At 39.4% G+C, this 24,718-nt stretch overlaps 1 protein-coding gene across 4 annotated transcripts; it reads left to right on the top strand.

The window, feature by feature from the left end:
• The first annotated feature begins 234 nt into the window (after nt 1-234).
• On the top strand, nt 235-23,671 carry LOC111244716 (GILT-like protein 1). 4 transcript variants are annotated; one of them, XM_086979187.1, is made up of 9 exons: nt 235-1,173; nt 9,277-9,363; nt 17,220-17,324; nt 17,684-17,774; nt 19,655-19,773; nt 19,965-20,024; nt 20,466-20,570; nt 21,757-21,828; nt 22,591-23,671. In XM_086979187.1, the coding sequence occupies exons 1-9, from the start codon at nt 1,120-1,122 to the stop codon at nt 22,669-22,671; spliced, it is 774 nt and encodes a 257-aa protein (XP_086835313.1). In that variant the 5' UTR covers nt 235-1,119; the 3' UTR covers nt 22,672-23,671. The 4 variants fall into 4 exon arrangements, with proteins under 4 accessions (XP_086835313.1, XP_022647801.2, XP_022647799.1 ...); XM_022792066.2 differs by lacking the exon at nt 9,277-9,363 and having other exon boundaries at nt 238-1,173; XM_022792064.2 differs by lacking the exon at nt 21,757-21,828 and having other exon boundaries at nt 241-1,173.
• Nucleotides 23,672-24,718: the final 1,047 nt, after the last annotated feature.

The following is a 24,718-nucleotide window of genomic DNA, read 5'->3' as shown; positions in this document are numbered from 1 at the left end:
TGTTATGATCTCCATGACAATATGACCTTAGCGTTCATGCGAGGTTCAAAGCCTCCAGCCTTTTCTTAAGAGCAAATCGCCAGAGCCAATGCTATTCTGACGTTCTGTTTTGGATCACACCGCAGGCCAGGCCACAATTTATTTCGCTCTCTCGACTTGCAGGCGATTCGCTCTCCCCTTAGCTTCGTTAACAGTCGCCCTCTCTCACATAAGCCATGCCTGTTGGGTAGCTGCTACCGTTCTTACTGCTACTTGCCCGCTGTTTGCGTGTGGCCGCTGAAAACGGCTGCTTATCGCATTGGACAAGCGAATATGGTAGGAAAAGGGTGAACCGAGTTGTTCGAATGCCAGAAACACTCGCCTGCCGCGGCTCGCCATGACTGTCGAATAGATTCAGAGGTAAGGTAATCATATCGGACATACGCCGGTCTGCCACCATACCGCGGAGTCAGCGAAGTTCACAGCTGACACAAAGGGATGTTGTGTCTCGAGTCCGTCTCATTACGTCTCGTTGTGTGATCGCGCCCCAGTGACTCCACTTCGTCGATAGAAGGACCTTATGAGCACCCGTGCAAATACGACAACGTTCGAGCCAAGGTACACGGACTGAACAACAAGCAGGCCTTGTCTTCGCAGGGCTGGTCGCAAGTTGCGACTGATAGCCAGTGACTGACATCGGAGTTGAGGTACGGAGTGTGAAAAGGCCATCTGGGTACGAATATATATATATGTACATATATCATCAAGTTGAGATCTGCACAGGTGGTAGTAGGAACTGGGTTGAGCAGTATCAGCGTCAGAGAAATTGTGCAAACTGGCATCACAAGTGAGGACGGTTAGAGTAAAAAACTTATTTTTATTACGGAAGTAGCTGATGATAACGACGGTTTTGTGATAGTGTGTCGTCATCAGGGTGCGTTGACTCTACGTAGTTCGTATCGATGACTTCGGGAATCTACCGTTTCACATCGGATAGAAGGAACTTGTCAAAGCGCAGAGGTCAACAGCGAACCGGATTTCTGCCTACGCTAATATAACAAAAGCTGTAAAAATACGAAAAAGAAATTATTCGGAAAACGATTGCGCGGCCCGAGACTATACGCGTTTAACGAAGAAGTGATGGTTCGGCGCGATAGCATTATTCTATTCGTGGTTACGGTCCTCGTGCTTCAGGTAAGTGGAAGGCTGAGGTTTTCCAAGTTGTTTCATTTGAAGTCGATTTGTTCGATTACTATACAACTGCCTGTAGGCGTCGTATGAAATGATGACCAGTCCGCGAGCTACACGATTAGAACAATGTTGCCCTTTATTGCCTATTAACATGTCGCTATTGTTTCGTGTAGAAATTTCCGCGGTCATTGTCACTGCGTCAATACGGTAAAGTAGCAGGTAAGCTAATGAAAAAATTGGCTGTTTATAGAGACAACGGGCGAGGCGGTCTCTTGTGCCGATCAATTTAATGAGTATATGATGCGATCAATCATTTTGTACGTATCGATACACGTACGATCTTCTAGTCCTACTGTAAATCTATTTAGTTATCATATAGTTATCTACATGTTTGGTCGATAATACCATTGTGTGTGAATTTACCATTATAATATAGTAAATATGGTAACGATCAATTATGCACTTGTTGACCTCGACTGTGTTCGGGGTGATAATAATTGGACCGGTTAGCATAGAATCAAAGCGCAAGGACTGAATCGAAGAATGTATAGTTGAGTAAACGAAGTCAAGTCCTACACGATACGGCTCTTCGTTCGTCCCCTTTGTCGTACATAATGCACAATTAAGATCCAACTTGCCCTTTGTTTAGGAATTGCAAATTTTCGCTATTATCATAATGGCTGCAGATTAACATTAAGTCAACTGGGATGTCCTATCTCCAATTTCCACTATCGTGAGCCATATCTAATGATATACTTGTTACATCTGTTCGAAGACGGGACCCAGTATCCGTGTTGAGTCACTTATTTCGGTATTGGCTTAATTGACATAACTTAATAATAAGTTGACATAGCTTCATAATTCGAACTAACCTAGGCTGTTATCATATTGTTCAGTGGGCAGAGTAGGGCAAGCTGTCTGTCGGGAAGTTTTTTATTAACAAGTAATTGATTGTTGTCACGGCACATCGTAGATGTAACGATGGTTTTAACAGGAAATAACTTTTTTTTTTTTAATTACATAATGGAATCGGCCTAAGTGTGTGCTCCTAGAACATGTGATATTCACATACACGAGGTGTTGTCATGTAAAACCCTTCAAATATTTATTTTATATTCATGGTTGCACTCTCGTTACTTCTATCCGGTTTTTTAAATTTGTGACAAGAACAACAAACACAGGCGACACGGATCACAAGCACCTGGCGTATGGTATGTCCAACGACAGAAAATTGTACCTGCCCAGTTCCTTCTTTCAAACTATTGCTACGTAGCGTCTGCTATCGTAGTGGCCGTAACTGCAGTGCGTTATGCTGCGTAGATTATAAACAGTTAACTGATAGTCGACAAGGACACTTCTGCCAAGATCATTCCTTATTCTGTCGACAGAGACTTGCCGCGAGTTATACGGTCGAAGCGAAGCGTTTTTCTGCCGGCTTCTTGTTTGCTACCAGAATAAATATATGAATAAAATTCGCAAAATGATAGAAAATTGTAAGTGGCCCTGAAGTGTGTTTGATAACCACACAAAAACACTGAGCAAAAATTGAAGCCGACGTGTTAAAAGGCGCAATAAGGGAGGCATTCTCTGCCCTGATAATGTTGAAGTTTGGTAAGAATATACTTCATAATTTTATAGTGGGAGCACGTTTTAATCGGATATAATTACTGTAATTATCTGGCAGAGGGAAAATACAAAAAAAAAATTGTCTTGTCTGTTTTACAGCGTAATCTTGCGTTCGAATCGACGATCGGTTTTACACACTGCTTCTATGAGTTAATTACCTGAAACCAAACTAACTACGTTGGCTGTATGGAGACCACTTTGTGTTTTATTTCATAGCCGAGTTGATTAATTGCATAGAATTTAGTTGATCCTTCTTTTGCCCCCATCAACGCTTCCGTTTCCGTCTATCAGTAACTGGAGTTGGCGATTAGCTTTCCATGGAGATGGGAAAGTTTTACGCTTTTTCTGTATGGTGCGTGCCAATCGGGTACGAACGCCCCCTTCTAGGTTGCTCCTTCTTTACCAACCCAAATTGGACTAGGTGCCGATACCAATTTTTATGCTTGCGTAACCTAACTCCTAACATACAGGACGATCTTTGGGTACAGGACGAGAGTTAACTAAGTTAGAAAGAGCGATAGAAATCATGGAGGAAAACTAACTTAGATGGCTTACTTTACCACATCCCATCGGTTGCCATCGTTCTATCAATATATATGTTGAAGTTGAAACATTCAAGCAGCTACGGCTTTTGGCAATTATCTTAAATATCTTCGTTGTGTTACCAAATGCTGTCAACTGGAAGGTGTTTCTCGACAGCAAAGTGTTTACGTTTCGTATCCTTAAATGCTACTATTATACTATTGTTCATATTAAAAGAAAATGGCTACAAGTTTTTCCCCGATGCCCTACACTTCTTGTTAGCTGTCCGGATTCTGTTGCTTGCCTACGGCAAAAAACAATGTTTACATCGCGAAGTTGACTCAATGAAGCCTTCGGTTATTTTTACCCTCTTACTCGAGTGATATAGCAAGTCGTTCTGTTCTGTTGTCCTAGTATGGGAGTCAGCTACGGCTAGAAATGTCACATTGTCATTAGTGACAATATTATATTGTGGTCGTTTGGCCTACGCTATGACCCGTGGAGCAACTGAGGCGAACGGTTGATTCTGACAGCTTCAGGCAACATTATAACATTCTTCTATTGTTTGTTTTAACATAATCGTTGTACGTGATGTTTGTTTTTGTTTTTAGTTAGTTCTTCTCGTACCTACGAAATAGCAATGTTTGTGGCGATTAATTTATCTATAGAATGCCATTCAAATTATAAATGATTCGTATAAGAACACATCTCCATTTCTACGCACCCCTGCCCTTCAAAAGTCCTTGCCATCAATGCCGGACCTAAGCCCGATCACTTGCGTTGGTTCAAATATAAAACCAGCTTATATCTCTACTGGTCACTTGCTACCAACTGTCATCACTACAGTTGTCACCACGATCATTTGTCTGTGCACGTCGCCCGAAGTCGCACGAGCTGCAACCGTCAGTTGTTTGCCTCTGAGGGTCGCGTTTCATCACATTTCTGACATTATTTTCGTCTTTCGCTCATAGACATGCACTTAAATACATCCCAGGACATAATACAAATACTATTTGTTTAATTGGGTTGGACAGCACATACTGGGTTGAGCTTATTTCTACACTTGTGGCTAAGGCTTGCAAGCCACCGGTCGGCTGAAAAAGTGTAACGCCAGACCACCTGAGGGTATGGCTCTGTTATAACAAGTCCTCCTACATGGCCGTCATTAGGCCAATTAGCGGTAGGCGTCAATTCCCAGGGCACCGAGTCTCGCTCCGTCAAACCCCGAACTTTTGCATTGTTAGACGATAGTATTTTAACACAGCAATATGTTTCGAAATAGCGTTTTGTCGCATGGCGAGCTTTGTTCGTATAGACCCGATAGATGGTAAGCGGCACCAGCACCACATAGCAGTAGTTTTATGACGTGAAGCCAACGTTGGCTGACGCCGTTTCACGTGCCTTCGTTCGAAGAAGAACCGGAATCTCCGCCTGTGGAGCGGTTTCTCAAATCAAGCAAACTACAACAGTCAAATGGAGTGAGATCCAGAGCCCGAAGGCCAGAGATAGTTGCCAGTAGAATATCTGATAAGTAGGTGATGCTGTTTGGATAAACAGACATAACGGTAGATGCCGTTGCTGATTTTGCTTATGTGATGCATTTAGAGCTAATATGGGGAACAAACGGCCACAAGAATCTTCGAGTCATTCTACGAATAAAATCTTTGTTCATATTCTAACGGTGATTCTTATTGGTGTTGTAGCTGCCGTTGAGCGATGGACAACTAAGCATTACCTGTATCAAGCTGCCTGCCTGGCTTACGTTAATCACTGTAGTCAATGTCACGGCGGATATAGTATAATTGGTGAAAAGATCTATCTTGCTAGAATAGGGATCAAAGGATAAAAAGCTGTTAGAGAGAATCATGAAATGGACATATTATACATGAAGAATACTCGTTGGGGCTCGTTATAATGAAAACAATTAGTTATGTACGAAGTAGGCGTGTTCCGTCTGCTCTGGTCTTTTCGATTTTTTTTTCTTTTTTTTTTTTTTTTTTTTTTTCGATTTTTGAAAACAAAATACCCGGTGTGAAAGCATTTGACATATTGGTGAAAACGCCTTTAGCGTATAACAACGATTGCGTAAAAAAGATAAGTAGCGAAACACACTACGACAATAGGGTTTATTTAAAAGCTCTTTTTATGGAAACTGTCGGCTTCTGGACGATGATATAGTTTACTCTTACTCACGAACGGCAGATGCTCCACCGCGGACGTTACCGAAAGATGCAGGAAGGCAGTGATGGCCGCTCAAGTTATTACATCGTCCCATCGCTTGCTCACTCCTGCGGGGAACTAGATTTTCACAAGCCCTACGATACATGTAGCTGCTTCAAACGCGGAATTGTGATAAGAGACCATGCGGCTCGATGCCCCTGCTACCATTTCTAATTTGACTGATAGTAGAGAATGGCTGGTTTTATACAAAGAAAAAGCAATTGCATCGAATCAAATTCTTGTGCTTCCGGTCACGGTCCTCTTAGAGTGAACGATCATACCATAGAAATTTAGCTTCCATCTATTATTCAGAATGAGGCGGAAATCTGGTTACAGAGGTGGGAGTCAAAAGATTGTCTAACATATATATATAGAATAAAGCTGTCAAAGGAATGGAGTGGAAGCTACCTATGCATAAAGACGTAGCCATTACAGCAAGACGAAACGATAATTTTCTTTTTCGTAAAATTTATTGAAATGTATAATCGTGTTTATGCGCCCATAAAACGCGTCGTTGAAGTTCTAGTGGGTGGTATATTTCAAATTCATATGTCGAACTCCTTTTGCCCTGGGCAAAGGCGAGCACTTTTTATATTTTCAAATTACATTGAACGCTGCAGCAAAATCAAAAACAACGATAAGTAGTTATCATTTAATATTCGGGTAGAATCCGGAACGTATTTGTCAAACTATAATGGTCTTATTGTATTTATAACCAGATGGTAAAGCTTTGAGAAAGTTTAAACTAGTTTTTGTAGGTGTTCGTGTAGTTTAGATAGGCCCAGTCGTGATGTGTGGCCAGCGGTTGGTCCTGTGTTTATTTTAGGTGAGCAGACAATAAGCTGATGCTATCGATATAATATCAATTCTTGCCTGTGTTGCAGTTCGATACGGAACGTCCTGTATGTCTTGATAGCATAGCATTTGTTAGAAAGATGCTATTGGACACCATGATTTATTTTATTCCCTATATATTGTCAGATGAAAAAAAAAGTGGTCATGGCATGTTATCGATTTCAGCAAATCACTTCTAGTGAATATTAGTTCTAACGAGAGAAGCTCAAGTTTATCGCTGTGTCCCATTTATGTTCTTAATCTAGGAGACAGACGTTTAGATCTTTTCGGACAAATAGGTGTCAACGACTACGCGTCATACTGCTGCAATTTTGCAATTTTTATACAAAGCGCCATTTAATTCATCAGTTATGTTTTTTAGACTGAGAGGCTGATGTGTTACCTTTAAACAACCGCCTAAACCACTGACCATCTTTATAAACCGCTGTCGCGTAAAACTCAAAGGTTCTTTAGCAGAATGTGACACCCGATAAAAGGTGGAGCGACGGTCTTTTGACAGCTTGAACTAGAATTACAGATATTCTTGCTGCGCCCTATACATATATATAAATGTCTCTTGTTCGCTTGAAAAAGTTGTTGTCTTTTTATATTTGCAAAGGGGGATAAATGCGGTAAAAAAACGGGTTTACTTCGTGAAGACTGTTCCATTTGTGACTTTTCGAGATTCTCTGTTTAAGGACGCCTGTCGTCGAGCGTCGCCCTAATGTTTCCCCAACGAGAGGCTAAGCACTCCAAGTCACCGTGCAGGAAAACGACTATTCTTCAAAGTTGTTAGAAATCGTTGCTTCATTCTCGTAGCATTTTCTGAACTTTATTCTTATTGTTAATGCATAATGCCATTCTAGTATTGTTTGTTCATCCGTTACCGCTACTATCCAGGGCTCACCTTTCGAGTTAGAGAAGAATACGACCGGACATATTCGGCTTTATGTTCGTCCATCTGTATTACGCCGTGTAACCGACCACCGGCCAGCGTCAGTTAGCGGAGTGGATACGGTGCACCGAACGATGTTCAGAGCGATGGGTGAACGCGTTGCAGACGACAATACCCCTAATTCTGTGATCGTAGTAGAATTGAAATCGCCTAGAGAATGGTAAACATTGAGCATTTGTGACAATGGAGACGCGCGCAGTGACTCGAATCATCGGTCAGGTCCACCTGATCATGCTGTGACATCGTTTGCGCAAAAAAGCTCTGTTCCCATTGCTATATAATGATGTATCCACACATAGTTGACCATTTAAGAAATCGAGTTTTGATGAAGTGCAATTATCGTAATACCGAAACTTGAAATGATTGAGTAACGATATTTGTAGTTAACATAATATTGGTTGGTTCGTAATGAGTCAGGAGGCCGGGAGGCCAGCAATAAGCGAATATGTATCTGGCACACTCTATTCTCGATCATAGATGTTTTACGTGAACGTATTCGCTTTTGAGTTGATTTTCGGGCTTGTTGAGAATGACGTAAAGTTCCTCAATGCATGCACTTACTTTGGCAAAGAAGTTTGTAATTTTTGTTGTCTCCTCTATGGCATGTTAAGTCTCTATCCATTGACCTCAGTCAATCGCACCTACCGTGTGCGTCGTATGGTCACAGCCGCAGCCGTCTTGGGAACTGACAATAACCGGAAAATGTATATTTGTGTTTTCGAAACATTTCTCGCGACGAAGACAATAAAATCAAGCCTGAGGTAGAAACATCGGCGCGATAAAGGAAATTCCGTGACAGTAAAGCTATTGATGGAAAACCGTACCGGCGCATTCAAATTGCTCAAGGTTTTGTAACGTCTTTCTTTAGTTTAGCGTGAAGAACTTTTTTTATTTGTATATCCATTTGAGTTCGAACACTTGATCCTAAACTATTACATATCAAAGGTAAGGGTGAGTGAGTGAGGATTCCCAAATTGTTAGTTAATTGTTCTTCCGACTATATTCTTGGATTACATGCACCACTATTCGATAAACAGTAGTGGTAGTATCGTACTACTATGTTTCTGCGCTGCTGGAATATCGAAAATGTATTAATCTGCTCCTCTTAGCGTAGTAAGGGTGAATTTGATTAGTTGTTGGATGATCTGATTTTAGCAGTCCTCTTGTTGACATCCTTTAGCATGGCAAAAATCATTTTCCGTACAGGTAACGGATGCATCTTTTGTCCACTATGTAAACGAGTAGCTTGCCTTGTTGCTCGACGCAGGATAAAACAGTTTTCATGATTTCAGATTTTGGGTCGTGTGGGTCGGAGCAATGAAATTCAAATCTAATGTTGATCTAGTTAAAAGAGTCATTGTCTAGCTAGCGGGAGCGAGATATCGATATATCTCAGTGCGTGTCTTGCCTTTAACATTTTTGTGAGAAGGGTAGATACTGTATGATCTCCTTATTTTTATCAGCCAGCGTTAGGCTTCTCTATACATTTATCATATCATAGATGTTGGTCTTTATTTTTTGTAAAAAAGATAGACGTCTTCTTATGTGCGTTTAACTTTATGGTATTGTTGTAGGTATCATTGCCATGCTAACATACCGGCATGAAAATGACTGGGTCTCTTTTTTTCAACCGTGGGGTTTTTAATGGTAACGCTGCACGCGAAATTCGACTGGTAATTTCTTAATGAGGTACCTGCATTTATACAATTTTGCTGATGGAGCTTTTGTTTTGAGAGGGAAGTTTTTAATGGAACACGTCTGCTACAAGACTTTTTTGATGAACGCTTTTTTGTTTTTAGTAATTCGATTTTACTGTGAATGCGGGCTGTGTATGGGTGTTAATTAGTAGGATTAGGTGAAAAATATCCTAGGCAACATAACCGGTGCTTACGCCTGGTATTATGGTTGCGTTGTTGTTGTTGTTGTTGTTGTTGCCGACGATATTTCAGCTAACCCTTCTATTCATCGCGCTACAAACCGAGTTCGGCTGTTCGCTGTTTGGTCTCTGCACAACGAGTTCGTCTGCATCTCTAACGGTGAGAATTAGGCAAAAGGATGTGGTCATAGAAACTGTAGATGTTGGGGGGGGGGGGGAAGGAGGGGGGTACCACAGTAGGGTAGAAGCAATAGAGTCTCGGAACTATTGTATGTGTAACTAGATCTGACACTTAAAAATAAAAATACTGCCACCTGTGTGACGACTGCGAGTCGTCGGCTTTATACCGAAGCTTGCTTTAGCTTGCTTATGTCAACACAAATGGATTACATTCTTTCTTCAGTGGCTCGGATAGGGGAGATGCGACACAGAGACGGCGCCTATGCACCTGTTCCCTTGGAATGAGTGGTTCTCCTGCGCGCCACAATATGGATGTGGTGCTCGCCACTGGAGAGCATTTTGCCTCTTTACATCTCATTCTTGCCTATTCCAGGATTTTATTTCATGCATTGGACAAAAGTGTATTTTCTTTTAATACAGTTAAACTATCGCTAACCAAAAATACAATCGATACAATATATTAACGAAGGTCAACTAAGTGTTGAGATAAAGTTAACGGTTTGGTACAAGATCGAAGGCTGCCGTTCGTCATGACTTGCTCTCTTGCGCTTATTGCGCGGCCTACAGAAATCTAACATTTAAAAATGCGCGCCTTAGGTAAGTCAATGATTTTCTGTTGAACAGCTTTTACATGGAAACAGCCGGTGAAGGTTATGGAAAGTGCACAGAATGAGGCAATTGTGCAAAGGTGATAGTATGAACAAACGCTAAAGAGTAGACTATCGAACTGGAGGGAATTCTCAATATACATGTTTATGCGAAGTTCATCGCTTGTAATAAACACATTATGTCCCTCATTGTAAATAGATTTGCACAAAATAAATTTATTATGTAGTCCTTACACTTCCGTACTCGTATTAAATCGCAGTTGTAACAGTCTTTTTTGGACACAGCCATACTTCAAGAGCCACAGAAACAGCTCCTTCCCCAATAGGAAATCTTTCATGGGAAGTAGTCAAATCTGAACAGGGGTACCGCAGAGGGACGGAAGTTTAACTTAAGGCCAACTCACAGCTCGAAGTGTCTCAGGCTCGTGAAAGTCGTCAGTGGAGCATGAAAGCAGTCAGTCCCCATAGCAGCGGCAGGCATCAAGCTCGAATAGAAGCAATTGTCAACCAGTCAAACACTCGATTTTTCCTTAATGGACTGCTCATTCGTGTAGATGAGCAATGCGGGCATCTGAGAGTTCGTGCTTTCTGAAAGCTATGTCCATACAGAAAGAAGCAGCGTTTCGTGTAGAAAATACTAGTACTTGCCAATCAAAACTTTTACTATAGAAGCCAGATATAAAGACACGTAGTTTTGTGGGCGAGAGCCAGCCATTTGAACTAACACCTAATATACCAGAAGTAAAACTACTATAGATTGGTCGTGCGGATATCATTCAGAACACAAATCCAATTGATTAGTGACGATTAAGTCACTTGCCAAGTTCTGTCACTTCATCATCACTCAAAAGTGCTTACAGTAAGTGAACGAGAACCAAATAGATACGTCTCATCAACAATCACGGTCACGATCCGAACGATCAAATTTAGTTGAGCGTGCTAAGGCATGTAGCAGGACAGAAAGTTGCGTATGGTCTAACTGCCCAGGCAGAACGCAGGTCGCGTATTTTCATAGAACCGCGCCTGTCAAACACAAGTATCACCGACCCGTAATAATATTAGATTGATGAATAGTGTGAGTCAAAATAATTGTACATCGCAATTAAAAAAAATGGACTCATGCACATAACTCTAAATTGATATCTACTAACTGAATTGACCTTGTATGTGGCTAATTGTGTGCACACCAAATGATTAATGGATAGCAAAATGAGATCAAGAATGACCTTTGTATTATGGGGCCTCTAAAATTCGATCGCTCTTATGATTCAAGTCGTTGTATATATGTTTGGTGTCTCCTTCTCCTTGTTGCTGATATTTACTTGTCAGGCAAGAGGTCACCAATGAAGATCTAGCCAGCTTGGAAGGCTTTAGGAGAGCTTGCGGTTTTATTGGACACGCCCTTAAAAGAAAAACGAGCTATAAATATCGTTTAGTCCCATCATCTTTCTTCATAAATAGCACAAACCCAACACGATTAATGTATTGTGCATTTAATAAGTCCGCCACTCTGATCAAGTCCTGTGCCACAAGGAAATTATTCCGAGGAGCAATTTTCAAATTAATAGATGACAATAATAAGAAATCGGCCATCTTGCGCGAGCCTCTCGAAGTCATCCGTTTTCTGCATTCGTTGTTTTTCGTTGGCAGTCTATTGGTAGTTTTCTGGATTGTCCGCGTAATTCTCTTGCAACTGGCTACAGCTGTGTGTTATTTTCATCGACTGATCAGAGTATAAACATGTAAATCAGTATCCAGAGACCCCTAGAATATTGGGTAGTCAGCTCTTGCCCGCGAAGGCAGTCTTTCGGATGAGTGTTTGCGTTTCAAGGCTACAGCTACCGTCTCTTATAGGTGATTTTACATCAGCGACAGCAAACTACTACTCAGTGCTGCGCTTGAATGATTGTTTTGTGTTCCAGGGTGTGACACAAATGGAAGCTACCGCAACATTATCCGATAGCTATTCTCGTTGAAGATTGGTTCAGTTAGAATTATTGAAGTACGCAGTGCGGTAGCTAGGAATCCAGCAATAGTGGCAGGCAAGGCCTATAATAATAATAAGAAAACGGCCAAGACTATAATTATAGTTTTTGTAGGTTCTTTGCTATGGTTCACTGCGGGATATGATAAATGTTCACCGTACAATTTCGGTGCTATTAGATCCAACGGGATGCTCCGGAAACGCTTGCTGATTCTGACATGTTCATTGTGTTTGTTTCTTATAAGAATACCGTGGCAGTTTGTCATCAACGATCCTTGGAGATCATCGTTGCTTATGAATATGCTAGCATTCGACTCTGAACACCTCATGATGACTAGTTGCTTTGGCACTTTTGATGGTTGTTGTCTAATTTCGATTTGCGGTGTAATTCGATTTCTCTAATTCTTGCAACTCAAAGAGAGAGCAAATGAATATTACTTCAGAAATTTCTTGTTAACCATCTGAAGATCGATACTGGTCCACGACAAAGGTATTCTCACATAAAAATTACCTTTTAGTTTATTTGTACCACGCGATGCGTCGATACGACGCGGAACACGCTGTTTTCTTTCACAGAAGATTTCATTGCGCTATTACGGGAGTACTAATGGTAATATTTCGTATTTTGGGTACCGTCACAAGCCACCTTTGAAACAGATTCATTTTTCGCAATTGTGGCAACAGCCTGCCGCCTTACGCTCGCGAAACGTATTGCCCTCTTTCCTCTTAAATTGTTTGTTTTTGACTGCTAACGGAGATGAATATCTTTGTTATTGCTGAATCAGCGGTTCAACGATTCGCTAGCGACGCTGAAACGCGTAAAAACGTGGGGACGAAATAGTTTAATTATAAAAGCTCATATTTGGTCTTATATTTGCCAACCTGTATTAAGACAGTGATAGACGGCTAAACCCGTGCGAACCCACGAAGGCAAGAGTCTATCTATTGCAACTTGAGGCAATAAAAAGAATTCTATGAAAGTCTCGTCTGTAAAATAATCTGCAGGCGAGGCTTACACCAATTGTGCTTTCTGTGCGCCCTTGGCTAAGGAATACTTGCTCGAGTAACTAGCGAAATCGGAAATTTTCTCCGTGTCTGTCGTGGTTGTCGGAATCGCGTACGATTGGTATGCTTATGCCGATAATGAAGGTCACACACGCGCTGACGTTTTTCCTTTTTTTTTTTCCACACAATCTATGTACGACTGGACGCTACTGGGATAAAGGCTATTTCGTGTAGGCCGAATGTCGAGTTCAGTTCCGACAGACGGACTTCGTAGATAGCCGAGTCCACTGCCCAGGTGAAATATGTTACGCTTGCGCTAGTTCATCAATAAACCTGACAACTGAGCTACACTTATCTAAATTTGTAAAAAGAAGACCATGTGGCGTTAAAATGGAGAGACTACGCATGTCTCTTTACTCCAATGGATTCATTGTTTTGTTTTTTATATTTATCCCATCTAGGGCAACTGCTACAAACCAAACGCAAACGGTTAAAATGAGTTGATCTTTGTGTGTATTTGAATAAAAAATGCCTTTGCCGACAGATTCACCCTTGCGTTGTGGATTGAGTACCGCTTATTAAAACACCAAGTATCAGGGTAGTTCGTTCAGTGGCACCGACCAGTAGCCAGAATAAAAAACTTTTTTGGTACTGGACAGCAGAGATCAATATTTGCAGCCTGTTTGCCGCACATAAATCTTTACTCGATTCTTGTTATGTTCTGGATTTTTGAACTAATGTAGGGGTTATGTTCGAAGCATTGGGCCAGCACTAGAAGCTGGTTACAATAAAGCTGAGACTACCTCTTATATAGACTATGGCTGATAAAAGCGACAGAAAAGTTTACATGCATAACCACAATATAAAATCTGTTATGAGTTGTCCTGCACTTAATCGCTAAATAAATACAAATGTTTTTGCGTTTATTGCTTTAATCTGAGGCACCTCAGATCACTATCCCATCGCAAAATGATTACATAAACGTAATGTTCCAACAATACGTAACTAATTCGTTTCGTTAAAATACAGAAACTATGTACCTTTTTATACTAGATCTATCACAAAGTGTCGATCCCTCCGGGGGCCACACGCGATCCACAGAAGCAGTAGCAGAAACGACCTGTACCAATCTATTCGTGAGCTGTTACTAAATTTAACTGATCGTAACTGTTGCTAACCCCCTTAGCTCGGGCACTTTCGATACTGTTGTCAAACAGTATCAATACAGTAACAACAGACAGCGCTGATGGTTTGTAAAGCATAGTGCAGTTAAATAGACAAACGCAGTACACTACAATAGGAAGAACTGTTGTTTTTTTTACATGTGTCGTTTAAGACGGGTCACACTGTTAATCGTCCTAGCAATTCGCTAAATTTAGCCCGATACTGAAGCTTTAGTTTCGTGTGAATAATGAATATTAAACGAAGCGAATCATTTGGGTTCCTCATTACTTCGAATACAGGAAATCGAATATTGCTACCCCATGCAATTTCTTTTTGTGCGAGCTGCCAGAAATCGGCGGGAGACACTAGCGCCGCTGTAAAAGGTAGTGGGTGAAAAATCATGGTCGGACTGATGGCATGTAAGAGGTAAAGAGGACAGTGTATTTATCTTAATAGTGGCGTGGGCAAAGCTTGGATCGGGTGTTGGATCGAGCGGTGCTGTATCACACATTATGCTGGATTTGGATAGCTCACGTGTTGCGATAAACTCATATCGCTGGAAACAGCTTTAGTTGATGTAAATTTTCACCGTGTGTTTTGTATTATTTACAAAGGATGCGTGTTTATATATCTCTCATTGTTGGATAAATTGAAATGGAAAAGCAGTAGAAATATGAGCTATTTTGCTTTGTTCTCCCCAACTTTCTAGGATGTTTTGGTGATGATCGTCACTCGTCATGCTTCTCGGTATATAATAGAACGGACAAGGATTGGAGAAGAGTAGATTCAGCTCCGCTATCAATAGCAACAACAATGTAACTGCTGACCTCATCAAATAATATACACGATGAACGAGTATCTTCATAGCTTGAAGAAGCTCGCTTGTCAGTTTGAGTGCCTATGGTACTTGTACTAGCTTCTATGTCTCTACGTATCACATTTTTAAGCGATTCAAAATACTGTCAAATGACTTTTTTGAAACTGTGGATAGATTTTAGCCCCACCATGAGATTGCTCCAAAGGTATGGCTTGCTACTACTTGATACACTAAATAATTAACGAGTCTATAACGGATTCATTGGTATTAAGCAGCAGTAGCTAAATAGAGCGACCGTATATTACGAATAACTATGACTACTATTAACGCTAGCATTTGATTCGATCCATTTCGAAGTCACAAAAATAGCTCCGCACTTGAAACAGGAGTTTCAAGTTCGCATCAAATACGAAACATGTTGGTCTTGTAATCGGCCAAGATCATTCACACGGCCAAATAAGTCTTATGATATAAATTTTGGTTGAAGTACCCAATTTAATTGGCAATATTTAAGGTAACTGCAAGCGTGTAGTTTTTCCTGAAAGGACTAAAACCTCTTAGCCCTATCGTAGGACATATTTGCCATACATAGCGTTGGTGCGAGCAATATTTTTTTATTATGGCTTGTTGGTTAAATAGCATTTAGGCCGATCGAAAAGTCGATGAAGAATTAAGTCGAGTTTAACCATTTTGGTTTTCGTACGAAATTGTTCACTTATTGGCATGCTAATTTAAACGATCAAGTCTTTTACCGAAAAGGCCAGCAATCCTTGCATCAAATTTTTCGAGGTAATACGTGTTACACATACAGGCTTTGAATATAGTAAGAAAAGCTTAATTCGAATGCAACCGCAAACAGTGATTGGAGGGATAGTATTAAAATTGCATATAATTGCGTATAAAAAGCATATAGTTTTGTTAGCTCTTTAACGATTCGTTGCCCACTTGCTTTGAAGCGTATGTGAAGTCAGAGTTTTTGTAACCAACACAGAATTTGACGAAACCAAGACAGGCATTGTTCTTTAACGTTTATTATACAGGTGCTTGTTGCGTTTCATTCTTCATTCAACGAGTGCTTCTTCGATGAAATGCGAAAGTTCAGAACAATTTTCCTGTTTGTATCGAATAGCTGGGAATTTGATAATATCTAGTCTGTCTAACTATGATTGATCTGAATCGGCGTTGATTTCGAACTCATTTTTTTTCATATTGCAAGCTTGTCACTCTGCTACACTGGGTCGTATATCATTGAGATAAAAAAAAACTAACACTAGTGTATGCTTTATACCTAAATAAATGCAATTCTTCAAAATGAGCTCGGCAAATTTCAAGAGATGCTATGCCAAATGCTACGACTCTCGTGTAAGTTAAATCGACTGATAATTATATTAGAAAAAACGTGAATTAACAATCAATGCAGTCAACTTGTTCAGTTAACCGTAGATCATCTGTCTCGAAATGGGATAGATAACATTGCCTATTATGATTAAAGTGGGTCGCATATGCAAGAGTACAAGTGGACACAGAGTTATGCAAAGCGGAGAAATGGTGCAACTTAAACCGCTAAGAGTAATGCACACTGTCTAATTTCATAAAAATTGCATAGTCCCCTCCGCTAGTATTGTCGCTATATTATAAATCGTATCTATTACGGGCAAAATAAGCGGCTTCGAATTGCTTGTGTCATGTATCCAGCTTTGCACAAATAAAAAGCCCAAATGATTTAACGTCCGAAAACTAACCACAGGAAATACTGAAGTGGCACATTGAAATGTAAAATGGAAGAATTCAGCTTATTTAAGGATCATGCAGTGATTTAGGGTTATGGCAATTCGTAGAAGGAAATTTTCTGATTGCAGGAAAACCCAAGCGTGAACGAGCTAAATCAAAAACAGTCTTATTGTCGTATGGTTTGCCAATTACTGTTACGTGAATTGAATGAAATTGTTTACGAAACATCCTTAACTTTGTAGTTTCTGTACATCAAATTTTCTTAACGTTTTAGCTCACTTTAATATTATAGTATTGGCTATAATAAATTATTCGTTTGTTACAGCCGGTGCCGCAGTCTTAGTTAAACATTCGTCCAGAGGAATGGTCCCTTCCAGTACGAAGTGTGCCTGTGTCCTGTTTCGAATCTAAACAACTTCTCTTTAAGTGTCCTTCAGCTTACTAGGCAAACGCGCCATCCCGACAACAGCTGTAAATTAAATGTTTTACCTCCTATAATAACGCGCTTACTTTTTTGTTATTTCCAGGCCGCGGCAGTGACTCGAGTGGAGATACTTTATGAGACGCACTGTCCCGATTCGCAGCAGATCATGAGGGAAGGCGTCAAAAAGAGTTTGTCTTTGCTTCCCGAGGTGTGTTTATGCGCAGTGGCTTACCGCGTCTAGGTTAGCCTTGTGCGGACGGTCGGTTGATTCTTAATATCATTAGATGAAGCCTCAATATGTACCTAACGCCATGCCTAAGGAATTAACATAACTATATCAAAAATGAAAGATTAAAATATGCCGGGGCCATTCGTATAGACTGCTGCTATTCGCTTTCACAGACTTTGTAATCGATATCGAGCCTTTATCAGTAATTTATTTTCCTTACTTTACAACCTTTAGTGATGATTATAAAGTGCGCAGCTCATCTATGCGCTAGTCATATGACTGACAACTTGGAACTTACGTTTGCTTGATTGTGCTTCAATTTGACGCGTTTGTCTTAGGTGGAGTTTGTACTGGTTCCCTACGGTAAAGCATCTACCAGCGGAGAGGGCCCTTCACTACAATTTCAATGCCAACACGGTGTCAAAGAGTGTAAGTAAACCCAAGTTGCTACGTTGGGTCGACTAGATTTACTGGTTTCATCTACATACAATACATAAAACGGGGCAAATCTGAGAATAGGTTGAAAAAAGAGTGCAACACCAGATTGCTTCCTTTTTTTCTGTTTTTTTTTTGACAGATTTTTGCTTTACCTTTCACATCTATATAAAATACTTCATCCCGCGAATCTCACTTGAATCGAACAATTTTATTAAGTTTAAATGCACTGCTGTAAATATTCATACAAATAGAAATCACTACTAGCACCATTAGTCAGGTACTAAAGAAGAACGGCTAGAGCTTTTTTTGCCCAATAATTTCCCAAGTATTTAAATGATACACCTATTATCATGAAACTGCTTATTATTATGCAAAACGTTATTTACCTTCGTTTTGACTTACTAAGTCGTTGAGAGACCGTTTCGTTGAATGTGTTTCGCTTGTATAGGTTGTGAAAGCACAAGTGTGAGTGATTTGTAGACTGAGTACCCATTATCAACCGCTTGATTGTAAAGATACGATGTTATACCAGACATACACGTCTTTTGTTCGTAGACTTGGTCTCAGGATTGTATTAAAGCATAAGCTCTACAAGGAATTGTAGGAGCTACAGTGACGTTATGGGCTGGCTTATACCAGCGCGTGATTCAACGTAAAATTCTACGACTAACAGCTATGAACATAGGTCACAGTTGGCAACGGAATAGTTTAAAAATTTGTTGAGCCTTCCAAGAACTGAACTTGCTTCTTATCGCGATGTAAAATGCCAATATGATATCAGTACACGTTCCATACAAACTAGATAAAAATACAGGTATGTATGCAAATGAAATATATATGCCATGTTGGAAGCGTGCAACACTAATACTTTGAAAAATTCCCTATTGGAAGCGTACATTTTTTTTCGTTGATACCCTTCGAATATCTAAAGTGCGTAACGAATTTCGGTAGCCTTAAAATTGTCTAGGCGGTACTACTACGATAGGAGCCTATGACGTGCTTGCGTTCTACCCTTCAGCATTACAGCCTCCATATGGCCTATTCTTATGGGATTTATCTTACTCTTTCCTTACTGTGGAGGTATTTCCTTGAAAGAAGCCCTTCTGTAAAAATGTTTTGTGCAGTTTTCCAGATTCGAACCCACGGCATATTACACAAATTCGACATACTATACCAGTCTCGCTATTGCCTGACGCCTGTCGCCAAGAAAAGGCGTACTTTGTGGTTATATATCTATAGTACATAAGTGGACTCCTTGACAGTTCGTGGATAGCTATTCATATGGGATACAATGTCAAGGGCAGAGTTAGATGAAAATGAACTTGGATAAATTAGTGGAATTTTTTCTAAGAATCAAGCCTGGATACCAGCGAATTAGCATACATTGGCCGTTAGAATCCCTGCTAGCCATCCCTATTTCGCCCTGATACATCCAATTGGAAAAGCTTCTCAAATTTAATGAAGGAACGAACGAGCTTCGTTATATAGTGCTAATTAAAAGATCGTATAGTCACGGAGTACGCGACACACACTGCTCGGACGAGTTCTGTAGAATATTCCAAAATGCTGAAGTGTTTCGGGTTTTACGTTCAATACCGATGTTTTAGATTACTTCGAGCGTGTGGCTTCACTATTAGCATGAGACAGGACGTGCCTATACCCGGTTTCAAACCCAAAACCATCTTACGTACCCCTGAGCATAGTAGGTATTTTTAATCTAGGGAAAATTGGTTTATTTCGTCGCCTACGATAACTGAATACTATATCAGGTTCAGATAATTTAATTCTATCTTCACTTATAACTATTCTAAGCTTTTAAGCTATCGGTTTGGACCATAAACTCTCCAACAATATCCCAAATTTCATTCCAGGCGAAGGCAACACCTTCCACGCCTGCGCCATCAAATTGCACCAGAACAAAAAGCAGGTGATCGAATTTGTCATTTGCACGATGAGTTACCGGCAAGACGTGCGGCAAAACATTGAACAGGTAGAAACCATCTATTTAATTTTGTCCTAATGTGTTCCTACTTGTACAAGAGAAACTGTTTAGACATTATTATTCATTTGTTTTTGCCTATCATAATCGGCGTTTTTCGTTCGCACTATCGCAATCACGAGTCTTAGTCCACTGAAATTTTATGCGATTTCTACTCTATTTCGTATCAATTTTTTTTTCAGTGCGCCGCCAAGAACTCTATTAGCTATGAAGTTCTACATGCATGTGCGAAGGGTCAACAGGTGAGTCAAAAAAGACTTAGGGAAATTTTTAAAATAAACAATTTTATTTTTAATTATGTACCTTTGTCAGGTTCGCGGTCATAGTAGATTAATGTGGAGGTGTTATTTACGGACAACAAGCCTCAAATCTAGAGGTACTTTCCACGGCAGTGTAAGACCTTGGCCTGTTATTTCTAAATGCTGTACCCGCTAAGCTTATCCGTCCCTCTATCATAGCCCTAAATGGGTATCTGTCTTAATATTACTTCGATTTGTGGCGCCTACGGTGATTTTTAAAGAAACAAAACTAGGGAGAACGAGAGTTCATTGAGTGGGTTATTTTGCGTTGGATATATGTGCGTGATAGCTCCGATATGAAAATTGCGATTTGAATGACATACGTGTACATCTAAACTCGTGCGAATAAGGGACGATTTATATTTTTTAATGCTAACTTTTCAGGGCAAGGACCTTCTGGCCAAAATGGGTGTAATGACTCAAGCCACTGCGAAGGAAATCAACGGTGGAAGCCAGCTCGATTTTGTGCCGTCCACTCTCATTGATGGAGTATGTATTTTGCCAAATAAGTTTCTGATGAAATATGCATTAACAGAACGGCTGGTGAAAGAATAGGTCGTTATGGGTATTCTATGTTTCAACGATGTTTCGTTCAACGCGCAAGAGTATCGGACTAAGACCTGCCTAAATTTTATCAAAAAATATTTTTTTTAAGAGATTTGGAAATTGCAAATAGTTATAACTCTACACAATGATCTAAATATGTATTTTGATAACCAAGCTGAATGCAAAGAATAAGCGCTAAATATAGATGAACTCAATTGGGTGTAATACATTTTCGTGTAGACCGTTTAGCTTTCCAATATTATTTTCTCACGATACATACTGACACCTTTGCACTAGCTACGTCTAAGCTATTGTCTGCAGTGTTAAAACGTAAAAATAATTAGATTATTTTGTCGTTATTGAACGGTAAACCTGTTCACAGAATACAACTGCTTTTGGGTTAAATTAGCATTTCGCATCAATTCGTTAAAATAACCTCAGAAGAAGCAAGAAAGCTATTGAACCCTATGTTTTTTTATGCGATTCGTTCTTAACAGTTGAGGTAAGTTTTAGGAGCAGAACATAACACACGACCAAGTCTAGTACTATTCACGTGGACGGACCACTTATTCCGTTTTAAAGACGACCTTTTTTTTTTACAATGACACACATTTTATGTCGAACTAGCAGACATTTCATCGTATAATTCTATGGTCACCAAAATTGCTAAGGGGTATAACTTCGATGTTATATGAGAACGGCATAGCTAATCGGTTGCGGAAAAGCGGATCAGGACATTGAATTTAGAGCTGGTCAGCAAATTTTCTCAATGTGGCCTTTAGTCGAAGACCGAGGGACTAGGATTTTTGTACTTGAAACGTATCTGAACTAAAGCTGTTTATTGTTTAATGATTATGTGAACGTCTAAAACGTTGCCTAAGGCATCATTTTTGACTCAGATAAATATGCTAAGGTTTGTCGTTCTGTTCACCCTCAAAATTGTGTTTCTAATGGTGATCGGGTATCATGGCAATTCGTTCATACTATTCAATACCATACGTTAAATTAACATTTGAAAGGTACAGATTTTCTAGCGCTTCAGATTTATCTAGCGTCCGCTAGGCAATTAACGACAATTTATAGCTGCAAATTCGCTACAAGCCAATGTTTTACCTCTGTCTCGTTTTAGTTGAGTTGTCCAGATTATTCCATTATGGATTCTTCTGTTAGTTGCTGGATAGTTGCTAAATATCATTATATGGTAATAAGATGTTCTGCGTTCAGTTAATGTCAGTCAATGTTACTAACAATCAGCTGTGAATGTTAACGTTTGTACTGTAACTATAGATTAGACTACTATCTAAAACTTTACAATTTGTAAGCGCCATATACAACGCCACTAATCTCTAGTTTTTTGCTTACAACAATAAGTTTTTACTTTATTTGAATATGTATCATTTGTTAATATCGAAGCATACGCCCTACACCCCAGATCTGGCTTCTCAGTATGCAGCACTTGCGAGATGCGGGTAACAGTGAGGCTTTTCAGCCCCCGCAGGTTGCTCGTGGAAAGCCTGGTAGTAATGATCGAATACTGTGAAGCATTAGCGGCAGTTAAACATCTGAAGGCGCTTGCTGCCTCAAGTAATTTGATTCATTTCATTGTTTGGGTTTTTCTTTGAATTATTATTGCCTGTTCATGTATGACATATTATGATTTGAAGAGAATAATTACATATTACTTTCTTATTCAAGCGACTGGGAAAGAACATAACCCAAAATGACTGAGCTTAAAATTTGGCAAGCTGATCTGTTTGTTTGAAACGCGATCCACATATATATATATATATATATATATATATATGAGTGACAGAGAGAGAGAGAGCATTTTGTTAGTGTAAAGCATAGAATGTAGGTGGTTGTTTTGAAACTTTATATATTAACCAATGCATGCATTTTTGGTATACTTGTTTTAAATTATGATACTAATATTTCTCTTTTTCTTTTAAAAATCCCTATTAAGGAGCCGTTCATCTTCGAAGCGTACAATGATCTCTATAAAACAATTTGTGTTCGTGCCAAGCAGAAGCCCTCAAGGTGCTGAGTAAATCTAATTACGCCGCAGACTAGAACCTCACTGCACTCTGAGCATTACATCGTGCTATTATCCTTCGCTAGATATATATATATATATATATAATAGGTAACGGATCAAAATTTTATTTTTTATCCGGGCAGTAAAAGTCAAGAAACAAGGGAAAGACACAAACTACCTAGTAGCAAGAAAAAATGTTAGACTTCATTATTCCATCTTTGATAAAGTGTCATTCTCTTTCAACAAGAGTTTCGTTTACAGCTAGATCTGTTTCACCCGTCATGAATTATTGGTGTGAGTCAAGGTACAACTTCTTCATCACAATTATCCAACTGGCCGGTGAATTTTTTACTGATGAACAACGGAACTGTTACACTTGTATATCAACTTGCATGTATAAATGAACCAATAGGAAGAGTCAAATCTCCAGTGTATTTTTATCGACTAGCAAGCGGCTGCTAGGCTTTTTGAATATAGCTATTCTGTTAGTGTATTTAGCTCGGCTATGGGCTCAACAGAAACGCCAAATTATGTGAATGCATATATGCGATATTGCTACTGTCTATACCATAATGATAATAATTATGACAGCTTCTTGCCAATATAAATAAAATAGGCGACCATTAATTAGTAGGTACGCGTATGCTAAAAGGGAATGAACGTTAATTAGCCAATGAATTCTACGAAACAGGCACACAGTTACACTGCTAGAATAAGGATGTACCCAATGCAAGATAGCCGTTGTCAAAGCATTTTCCGTGGACGCAATTTTTATTACATCCTTCTAATGTATATTTATATATATATATATGATGTAAGTTAAGGGACCTGAAGAGCTCCTGGAAATAATCGATAAAGTTAAAACTGTTGACAGGTAAAAAGGGTTGTTGATTATAAAATAATAATAGTAAAGTAGTATTATTAGTATATAATAATGTGCAGCGAAGCATTTAGGGTAAAATACCTGTGTACAATATAAAGAATTAAATAAACGAGCAATTTAAGCCGACATTGATTTTAATTTAAAGGATACAAACATTAGAAAATACAAGAAACGTTTTCAATACTATTTAAATCGTTGAAAAAAACGACAGAATTAGGTTAATTTATAATATGTCAAATAACGGATATTTCAGTAAAGAAGCACAACTGAATATAGATTAACTATTACTTCTACGAAGCCAGTGGCCGTTTAAAATGCGAGGCTTGCGACTGGAAAACAAATGTGTCCTGCTAACTCCATCAAAGGGCACTTGAGCGTACATATTTTGTAGAATGTAAAACGGGACGGTTCTAGTGAACAAATAACCGAGTTCGAAATAAGGGGTACTTCAGAGGACTGGAGTAAGAATGGAAAAAGAGTAAGATAATGTGTAATAGAGAAAAAAAAGCTATGTGCATATCGGTACAGATATATGTTCTTAATAAAGAAAAGAAGGATGCGAAAATTTAAGCCATAAAAAATGTCTTTTTGCTTACCATTTCTAGCGTATATATATACGTAGTACACTAGGTAACCACTCATTTAAAAAAAATAGCTGAACATATTGAGACAGGCTAAAGAAGAAACTACATAAGGGAAACAAATACGTTGAGCACAATAATTGCGATGAGATAACTGTTATCGTGTGTTCGACCCTTTGATCTTCGTTAGCCTGGGGAGAAAATCTTTTAACGCCAAAATAGGCGTGGGGGAGGCCGCAGTTCGTCCTGTACTTCTATTATTATCGGCCTAAAAATATATTTGTTGTAAAGTATAAAACAATATAAGTCATTTAGTATGAAACGTAACGATTATGAATCTCATGTTTTAGCATGACGATATTTTCGAACGGTGCGACACAGCTTTTGTATTAGAGATATACTCATACTTTTCGAAAATTTTAAAAAAAATCGAAATCGAAAAAAGTTCCAAATTTAATCCAATCCTTCATAGTTATGGCACAGGTTACGTTGAACAGTGTTGTGTGTTAATTTTTGGTAGGTATAAGTGGAGGCCTATATATTCTTATATTTAACAATTTACAGGCGACTTATATCGCAACATATAGATTTA

Source organism: Varroa destructor, unplaced genomic scaffold, assembly GCF_002443255.2.
Source record: "Varroa destructor unplaced genomic scaffold, Vdes_3.0 BEIS01000002.1, whole genome shotgun sequence".
NCBI classification, from domain to species: Eukaryota; Metazoa; Arthropoda; class Arachnida; order Mesostigmata; family Varroidae; genus Varroa; species Varroa destructor.
The sequence above is the reverse complement of the archived record's forward strand: the minus strand, read 5'-3'. Positions and strand labels throughout refer to the sequence as shown.